General features: G+C 42.2%; 2 protein-coding genes across 2 annotated transcripts; one reads left to right on the top strand and one right to left on the bottom strand.

The window, feature by feature from the left end:
- Positions 1–3,559: 3,559 nt before the first annotated feature.
- Positions 3,560–4,293, bottom strand: PtA15_6A856 (uncharacterized protein; the record flags this gene model as incomplete). Its single annotated transcript, XM_053170604.1, has 4 exons — positions 3,560–3,635; positions 3,710–3,813; positions 3,913–3,959; positions 4,053–4,293. The coding sequence occupies 4 exons, from the start codon at positions 4,291–4,293 to the stop codon at positions 3,560–3,562; spliced, it is 468 nt and encodes a 155-aa protein (XP_053021779.1).
- A 72-nt stretch (positions 4,294–4,365) lies between these two features.
- Positions 4,366–5,377, top strand: PtA15_6A855 (uncharacterized protein; the record flags this gene model as incomplete). Its single annotated transcript, XM_053170603.1, has 3 exons — positions 4,366–4,606; positions 4,688–5,016; positions 5,108–5,377. The coding sequence occupies 3 exons, from the start codon at positions 4,366–4,368 to the stop codon at positions 5,375–5,377; spliced, it is 840 nt and encodes a 279-aa protein (XP_053021778.1).
- Between the last annotated feature and the right edge of the window lie 4,935 nt (positions 5,378–10,312).

The raw sequence follows: 10,312 nt of genomic DNA, 5'->3' as shown, positions 1-10,312 counted from the left end.
CTAAAGATCGGTTTATGCGGACTCAGGCTGACTCGGTCGAACCTCAACACGGGAGGACTTCCCGTGGACTACATAAGTTGCTTGATCTAGAGGGACAGGCTAAACTTTACTGGCTGGTGAAAATTGACTGAGATTGGGTTTGTACCAGCAAACAAGGTTTAGCGGACTCCTCCAAATCAAGCCCATTAGGCAACAGGAAGTCTTCCACTCACACTCTAGAGAGAAAAGCGCAGGATTCACTGAATCCTGAGCTTTACTCAGGAAGTCTTGGCCCATTCCTCCTTGACAGTTTACTCCGCCTAATGCTGAGCCAGATCAGCCAAAACAAATCATAAAAAGTCCCCGGAAGAATGGGTCTTCATCCAAACACTCAGTATCCTTATATGTAGAGCTATGTACAGCTATATCTAGGCATGGCAATCAGGCGGGTCTGGGCTGCTTGCAGGCTGCCCGCGTCGGGCCGCAGAAACGGGCGGGTCGGGCCGGGTCAATTTGTCTCAAATTGCCGCCCACCCCAAACCCGTTCGGACAGCCCGCGGGCCTCTGAACCAGATTAGCCCGTGGGCAGCCCGCGGGTCTCAGCCAAACAACCAATACAGTAAAACAGTTTGGATTTCTGCAACCCTGTATGAGGATTAATGTCAATGTCAATATATCCACGACATTGTAAAGTGCCTTCTCAACAGGGGGCAAAAGATGTTGAAGTCAAAACATGGATGCCAGATGGTGTTACAAGGTCAAAAACTCAGCCCTTCATGCCCAACCCCTGAACGGGGGGCCGCCAGGGCAGACTGGGGATGGCCCAAAGGGTGCCCAGTGGGCTGCCTAAACCCACCTGGTTTCAGTTGTGAGTCTGTTGGGTTGGGTGGACTTACCAAATTTCCCCAAAATGCCAAGCCAAACTCAGCCAGGTTTGGGTGGCCTGCCATCCAACCTGCCCAATTGCCATGCCTATTTGAGAGGCTGGATATACAAGCTCCTTCATCATCCTGCAATCTACCGTATTGGCACCAGAACCTCCAGAGCCCCAGACCCCAGACTCCCTCTTCCTCTCCATAGACCAGACCTTGACAGCAACTTGATCCAGGTGCACATCTTAATTTTCCAAGATACAACATGCAAGACTAGATGGTTTTACAAAGAATCCTTGACTTTTTGATCAAAATTTGTGAAAATCTCCACATTTCAACTCTGTATAATTCTTCCAAGAGCCCAGGGTCTATCAGCTTGTACTGGTTAGATAGAAAATCAATTGTATTTCCACAATTGATGGTGTTCAAATTTGGACTGCATAAATTCATAAATGCTTAAATTCTCACTTTCATATTCATAAACTCAATTTTCAGGCAATTGAAAAATTGAAATTCAAGTTTGCCTGCAAATTGAGGTCATGACAGTGTGATTGAAGCAATCACAGGGACCCTGCCATGTATTAGTAAGCATATACATTGTAAGCTTAACTCAGTATAAGCATAGAATTCATGTCCACCATTTTTGGTTACCACAAATTTGAATAATTTTCAAGCATAGTGTATTGCCATAATGCATCAAGATTGAGGGGGAAATAAATAAATAAAAATACTGATGTATGACTATGCATGTGAAATGAGGATAGATATTCCCCAGCTACAAAGGGACTGTGACATCTATTGCATAAAATACCAGTAAATCTCTACAAATTACCCCTATGCTTATATAGGCTGTCATAGGCTTACTTCAATAGGAAGCATGCCACCAGGTAAGCATAGGATTTGTGCCCACCATCCTTATGCTTATATGGTGGGTTCACGGTATACATTTATGCATCCCAAATTTCAAGGTGATCTTGGTTCATGCCTGCATAAATCATAAATTCTTTAATTCTTAATACTTTTTGAGTGGCATCACATAATCATACCCACACTTTCTATTCTGGCAGATCACAAGGCTCATCATTATACAACTTCCTGTCAATCTGGGAACCCAGATTTTTCAAGATCCTGCAGCAAAATCTAGGCTAGATCATCTCAAAGCCTAGATCTGCCTAGATTTTGCTGAAAAATCTGAGAAAATATGGGTTTCCAGATCAAAGGGAAGTCTTCAAATTTTGCATAACAGAGCAATTTCATATTGTTTAATTTCAATTTTACTTTATTTTCTTTGCTTTGGGTTTGTATTGTTTAGCCTTTTTCTTGCTTTGTTTGCTACATGTTTGACCAACCTGAAAGTAAACCTGATTAGATAGCACAAAGTGGAGAGGGAGGATAGATGAGAAGATAATTGAGGTGTATTGGATGAAAGAAACCATGGAAGGGAGAAAAAGGACTGACTTTGGCCAGTGCCCTTGCCAAGTGTCTTGTCAGTAACAACTGCACAGATTTGTTTCTTGATGGTGTCTACAAGCATCACTCACTTCACAAAATACTGCTAGTGGCAAAGACTAGTACACAATATCAGTGGCAGAAGCCCAGGATGGTAAGAGTTTAGGTTAGTACTCAAAAGGTTTTTTCTTTCTGGAAGGCAAGCAGGCATTTTAACAGTGTGTTGAGATGGCATGCTTGTGTCACATACATTGTATGCTTTGACCATAACACAAGAAATCATGTATGTGGTCTACACCTGATTGCTTCTGGTGATTTCCTCCTTACTAGTGAATCACAGCCCTTTGTTCTCACTTGTAAAAGTGTTAAATTAGTGTCAGTCTGTGAACTTTAGGTCTTTCATCTTGTGTCCCCCATCACACAGTGTCAACAAGCATCACTCACTTAAAAAAGGAATGTTGGAAACAAAGACAATTAAAAAATATCAGTGGCACAGATGGGCAAAGAGAAGCGGGAGGGGAAGAAGCCCAAGATTGCAAAAAGCTAAATACTCAAAAGCTTGCATCTTGTTGGAAGGCACCCAGGCAAGACTCAGGGGGGATATGGTGTTACAAAGTTTAGAGCATTTGTGGCAAACTTTAAAACATGTACATGATGCAATGGAGTTGGCTGCATATTGAAATAGGGGGGAATGTGTTGGATGTTTTGGTTTAGATTGTAATGATGAGGTGTGGTGATGGGATGACAGGCAAATGGATAAGAGTCCCAGGCAATTTATGTTTGGCTCATTTGGTTGCCCATTTCATGGCCATTGGAAGGACTGGTAGCTGATTGGTGGAGCTGACCAATCATTGGACCCTGATGGCAACCAAGACCTTAAATCGTGCAACTTCTGTCTACTGCAAGCAAAATCCATTATCAGAGATTAGCCAAACAGTTTTATTTCCAAAAAGAAAATTATGCAAAAGCCAAATGATGAACCCTGCTAGTAGTGCCTGGGTGCCACCAATAAGATAAACAAGGCAAATCCAAGGAAAATTCTGAATGGTCGTGATCATCATTGTTTAAATTGTACTTGCCTTTTGGACAAGGAGTCTTTCCCCGACAAAGTGACATCTTGATACTTTCACCAGGAAAGAGTTGAGGCCCATAGGTAGCGAGATGGCATTAAGTAGCAGCTGTTGAAACTTCAGTAATAATATTACAATACTCCCCTTGAATAAAAATGCACCTTTTTGTATGCTTTTTCATCCAAGTTCTCAGTCTTTGCGGAGAGCAACTAGATTAGTGTTGAGATTGATGAATCCCATCTTGGAATCGAAACCGTCGATCGATCTGCCAATTCTCTTCAATAGTATCAGCAATTCATACCGCGGCGATCAGGAGGGTCCCATCTACTATGAAGTCACCTTTGTTTCAATTCAGCTTTCCAGTAGATGTTTTTTAACGGCGGTGCCGATAGCGTGATACCAATGACCAGGAAGAGGAACGAGACCGCCAATTGACTAATTAACTAAGGGTGCGAAATTAGATCCATTGCAATCAGTATGGGCAGTAGTTTCTTTTGGGGAGGTGAAAACCCTCTCAAAAAACCGCTAAATTTTCAACTGACCGATGTCGAGGGTATGTACTGCAAACTTGTCCCGCCGTGCAACAAAACTACTCAGAAGCAACAGCAATCGTGATCAGTCACTCCAGTATCTCGACCAGTCCATGCCTCGTCAGGGTTTATATGTCGGTCTTGCTACTGACTTCGTTCGACGTAAACCGAGTACGCCCCGTGGAAAAACAGGATGCCGCCCACACTGATCAGGAGTCGATGAAGCATGATCGCGAAGGGATTGAATGTAAGGCTAGCCTCCATGGTTTGTGTCGAGGGACGTATTGCACGGGTTTCCCGAAGTACCCGAGACTTGAAGCAGCCGATGTCGGGTGTCGCCTCGGGTGCAGTCTGATGATGCGCACCCGAAGAAACTGTGCAGATGCCGCGCATGGCATGGCGGCGGTGTTATGTATCCTGCTCCGCCCGTTCGGCTAGAAGACTCCGCCGAGACTCAGACAAGCCATGGCTGACTCCAAGCTCACATCATCTGAATCGTCTGCAACGACTCTCCCAACGCCGCCGCCGCCGCCGCCGCCGACATCTGGGACGGGAATCAACTCTTCACCCGATAATGAAACCGCATTCGATCGCTGGAATCGGAAGCTGCGGATGACTACTGGACTCGGGCTGCAATCGAGCGAGGAAAGACAGGGATGGCTCCTGAGTCGTTGTCGGGGTTGGAAAGATGATTTGGTAGAGACCAGTGAGTGCACAATTGAATGTTACATTACTTGTAGCTCCGTTTTTGGAGTATCAAAGCTCAACCTTTCGGGATTGAACCCAGGCCCAGTGGTTCGATACCTCTTGCAGCACATTTCGACCTTGCCTGTCCCGGATTCGCAACCGTCGTCCGGCGAAACCTCTCAACCGTCTGCCTCGATATCACTGCCAATCAATTGTGGGATTTGTAGTCCAGTCCGGTCTGCCGGTCTGTTTTCACCCAACGAATTGAATCCTTCAACCCCGACTGGAGGTCAGATCAAACTATGTGCAGAATCGCTCGCCTCAAAAGGTCATCTCGAGGATGTCTTGTCTCATGAATTAATTCATGCATACGACCATAGACGATTCGCCATTGATTGGACGAATTTGCGGCATATAGCATGTACTGAAGTGCGTGTTGTCTCGCTTAAACACTCTCCCCCCATGGCCATGATTTGTGCATCAGTGTTGCGTGGAGTTTAACCATCCGTGGGAATATTAGATCCGTGCCAACGCCCTATCAGGGGACTGCAAATGGACTCGAGAGGTCGATCGACACAACTTTAACTTTGCAAGACAGCGTCAGATCTGTGCACGACGGCGAGCCATTCTCTCAGTTGCTCAACACATATCAGCGGGATCACCACAGCCTGGTAATGGGGATGAGACTAGCTCTTCGGCGGCACTGGCGTCTAAACAGGCAGAGGAAGTGGTCGACCAGGTTTGGAGTAGTTGTTGGAACGACACTCGCCCATTCGACGAGATATACTAGATTCGACCAACTCCCGACATGATTGCTCACAAGGATACCCCAAAGACAAGTTGTGTAATCAATGAAAAATTGTCAATTCTGGTCCTCAGTCATCGTAACCTTTTGGAAGGCTCCTTGGGCGAGTCTCACCCATTTTTGCCTCGGGCGCATCATGTGTGCATCGGGTACGCCCAACAAATTCTTAAGTTGCCGGCATCCCCTCGGCAGTTTCGACCGATGACTTGTCAAGGACCCCCTCTAAATTGGGAGGGACCTGGTTTAGTGAGAACAAATTGATGGCCTAGCACTATGACTCATACTAGCCTTTGGATCAACAAACCACAGCGCAGCAATAGTTATTCAGAGGGTCCACCTTTAAATTTTGGCCTATTGACGATGTTTATGGTCAAAATTGTATCCTTTTTTGAGCTGCCCTGATTGAGCGTTTGCTGAGGCTTGAGCCATCATGGAAACTTGAAAATGTGATGAAATGTTGGTCATGAACACCTTAAAAACGGCTCCAAGTTGTAATCATGGAAGAAAAACACCTGGGGGTGCAAATGGGTGTATGTAGTTGTTCGCAGTAGGCCAAGCAACTGCAAAATGTAAGAGGCACGTAACTAGATTTATGCACAGATTGGAAATCACAAAACAAAACAATAACGACGGCTGAATGATGTACATTCATACCGTACCATAGTTATACCAAGGCTTCAGACGTGCAATCAAGAAGCAAGTTTATGAAGGACTAGTTTTATGTAATGCCTGCGCATACGCGTGTAAGTGGTCAAGAGTTTCACCAGGTTGTTTGACGCAGTTAATTTTAATCACGGGTTCAAGTCGTGCTGGCCTGCTGGTTCTCAATCAAACTTGCATCATCAAATGCATACAATATTTTTGCAGCAGAATTGTCAAGTTAAGATAGTGACCTCCCTCCCAGTGACACAAAGCTCTTGTGGTAGGTTCCTCACCAAACAACTTCCCCGGCTCCATCCTTCAAGGTAATCATGCCCCACTTCTTATTCCATGTCAACCCATCTTGACTAAATCTTTCCTGTTGGGTAAAAACGGATAAACAAAATTGCAGATTTTTTTCACACAAGACTTTTTCTTGAAATCCTTGTGGTACCATTGCCAACATGCGTACTTGTTTTCTTGGACAGGTGCATTTCATATTGCAGCCAGTTGTTTGGGAATTATTGGTTGCAAACAGCCCTCTCTATGTGAAAGCAAGTGAAAGGATGGTGGAAAACCTGACTCAGGATTCTTTTGTTAACAGAGGCATTGTTGGAGGTAGGTATATCATACAAAAAGGATCCTGTGGACTGCTCTCTTTTTGCAAGTATCTTAGTTATACATATCCATATTGACCATTGACCTCTCACATATCATACCTATATGCAATGCAAATAAAAATCAACACAGGTAATTTTTTGGTTCAGAATTCCCCAGATGGGATAGATTTGGAACATGGGCAACGTTAGTATTTCCCTAATTTATGCTATTTGTGCCTGTTTCAATACAAGGCAGGAATAATTCATGGCCTGTTTGGCAGCAAAATGATGCAGGAAATATCTTATTATTCTTTCCTGACATCTGATCAGGCCTGCCAACACTTCACCAGGTGTCACAAAAATATATTGCTGCCAAACAAGGCAGTGCAAACAGTCTCTGAATATATAATTAATAAAAATTGTTTACTCCCTACAGAGAGCCATACCCTGGGAAGAGAAAATCACAGAGGTTAGCAATTCCTTTTTCTATGGAACTATGCCTCTCTGTATTTGAAGGCTGTAATAGTAAACACAACATGTGAAATTGCAGTCCCTCCAATTCAACAGTCAGCAAACCAAGTAGGGAAGTATTTGTGCAGGTTTGAGAATACCATAAAATCAACTTTTTCTTCAAAGAATGAGCATGATTTATTGGTTGAACTGCAGCAGCATTTCTATATGATGAGGTCTGCTTTTGAAGAAACCTTTAAGACAGATCCATCTTCAACAAATATTTTTGGAGCCACCATCCCTAGGCGTGAATTTTCAGGAAATCAATTCATCACAGAATGGAACAAACTTTGGAACAAAATGGAATCAACCCCAATTCCAAATCCAAAAACCTACCTTGTGTTTAGAACAATGGAAGACATCATGGGATCATTTCTTGCTCAATCAATAAATCAGAAGATTTGCAACTTGAAAAGTATCCAATTATTCCTCAGGGGCACACGGGGAAAACTCCTTGTCTTGAATGGCATGAACAATGTTCATTTGAAGGAAGAGATTTTGGGAATATACCTCCTCACTATTGACTTCAAGTCTAGGATTCTTTTGAGCTCATCTTACGGAAGCTTACAGGCCTTAATCAAAGGTAATTCTTTTCCTTTATCATTTATGAATGAGCAGCTCAAACAACTTATTATGTCTCTTTTGGATTTCAAAAGTCATGGATGATGAATACTTTTGGGATATGGCAGAGTTAGATTATCTCTTAACAATTTGTAAGATGAGAGATGGGCTTGTGTCACCATATATAAAGAAAATAATTGAAACATTGAAAGGAAAACCAATCAAGATGAATTGCTCTGACTCTGGGGAGATCAAGTTCATTCCCACTGCAATTGAACCAAGAAGTAAATATGACACTCTCATCAATAATATGGTTATGGATATTTCACATCTTGAATTATTTAGTACAAAATCAATGAGAAAGCAACATGGTCTTCTGAACTTCAAGATCTTTTATGAACTACTGAAATTGCTATTGAATTCTGAGCTTGAATATATATCAATAGAAATGAAAGGAGTTATCCAGAAGTCAAAAGAGTATCAATATGTGCTATTTCTTGAAGAATTCATCCGACATTTTGCTGTAACATCAAATTTATTTTTGGTAAAAAAGAAATCCTTGGAGTTTGGATGTAATGAATCCCCCAATCCCTCAGATATTTACCAAGAAATGTTTGTATTGAATCCAGAGCATACTCAAAAGATAAAATTATTCCCCCAGAGTCAAGAATCATCTTCAACACAAATGAATTTTCTTTCACAAGGGCCATCAGAACCTTGGTGGGAGAAAGAAGCTAAATATTGGGGAGAGGCTTTCCAAACTCACCCTGAGAAACAGAAGGATGCAAGAAAGGGTTTTGGAGCAGAAAGTAAAACAGTTTTATTGGCTTACCAGTGGTGGAAAGAAACATGCAATTCCTATTGGGAACAGAAAAACAAGTTGAAATCCATATATTTATCTGAATCTGACAAGATATTGAGCCAAACAAACATAATCCTGCAATATGTCTACAGAGACTTCACTTCACAATGTGAGTCTTACCTTTACACAAGCCACACTCAAATTGGTCTTTGCTCAGTTGTTTGGGTGACACTGGGCTGGTTGACTTCCCAAATTGGAGTTGTTAATTTTACCCCTCCTTTGTGGGCTTAACCTCTCTGCCTTGTGCAGAGGAGCGCCATCCCACTTCTGGGGAAAAGCTGCACTTCCTTGGTGTCCCTGCACAAGGCATAGAGAGAAAGCCCACAGAAAGGCAGGAAATCAGCCCCAATATTACACACAAATACCCATTGGGGGGTCAACCAACTCAGGAAGTCACCCAAACTTTCAAGAAACAAGAGAATTGGCTTAGTGCTTGATCATCTTACTCTTGAGATTCCCTTTCAATCTCTTTATGTTTTGCATTCAGTGAGTGAGTGAAACAGAGAAACTAATGTGCAACCCTTGATATTAAAAAGTAGACAGGATGAGTAAAAGGATATCAGATCATAAGAAACAAGATGAAAGAAACTACCCAACGATTTCCATAAAACCAAAATCTCAAACCCCCAGTGTCACCTCTGGATTTCAAGAAAAATACCCTCAAAATCCCCAAGGAATAGGTGCATCATCCAGAAATACAAACAATGGATTTGAAAATAAACGCAGTATGTAACACTATCACATTTAAATATTTTAGATTGATTTCACAAGTATTTGACTGGCATCTTTCACACTTGAAAATACAGAAACCATGGTTGGTGTGGATGATGATAGTTCACAAAAGAAGAAAGGAAAAGGTGAGTTAACTATCAAAATTAATCTTTGGATTACTGCTGAACAAATACTGATTCAAGATCTGGATGATTCTTTGATCATAAATAATTTTACTTTATATCACAGAAGAAGACATCATCCATTGATTTCTTTCTAACCTTCATAAGTTTTTACAAACCCTGTCATGAGACATATTCAATGATCAATTGAGTACCTGTAAGATTGCTATTATTACATATTGATAGCTCCATGATCTCTCCATAGGATCTACATACCAATATTGATACCCTTCTTTTTCTTCAGAGATTTATTTGATTTTTTTTCTTCTTGATTTAGGCCCTGTTTGGACGCACCAGTGTTACATGATAAATGGTCAAGGCCCCATTTGGCACCCCATAATCATGCACAACCCAAAGTTTGCCCCCCGTCTCCACCAACTTTGTTGAACCCCCGGGGGTAGCATGTGCTAAACACCCAGTTCTCACGCAAGGGCATCCAAACAGGGCTTTTCTCTCTGGCTTGATTTATCTTGGCCTACTTCTATTTTTCTTGGTTGCTTTCCATACACATCAAATCAAGCACTTTCATATCATATTGCTACTTGATTTCTCTCATGAAATGATGTCAAGTATGGCTCATTTGCCTCCTAGCTGATCAATTCCTTCCCAGATGTGGAATTTATTATCTCAAAATGAGTGAATTTCAAAGGTTACATATGACTACATATCAAGTTGGAAAGCTGTTTGGTGAGCTTGGCGATATCGGCCATGGATGATGATACAAGCTCGTAGGATGGATTAGGACCGTGCTTTCCTTTGTGCGCTGAACTGTTGTCACCCATTCGAAATCCAAAGGAATTCATATTCATATCCATATCCTGTTTCCTCCTTCTTCCCTATGATTATTACGTATGGC

This window comes from Puccinia triticina, chromosome 6A (genome assembly GCF_026914185.1).
Source record: "Puccinia triticina chromosome 6A, complete sequence".
Classification (NCBI taxonomy): domain Eukaryota; kingdom Fungi; phylum Basidiomycota; class Pucciniomycetes; order Pucciniales; family Pucciniaceae; genus Puccinia; species Puccinia triticina.
Note: the sequence above shows the minus strand (reverse complement) of the source record. Positions and strands in the feature narration are given on the sequence as shown.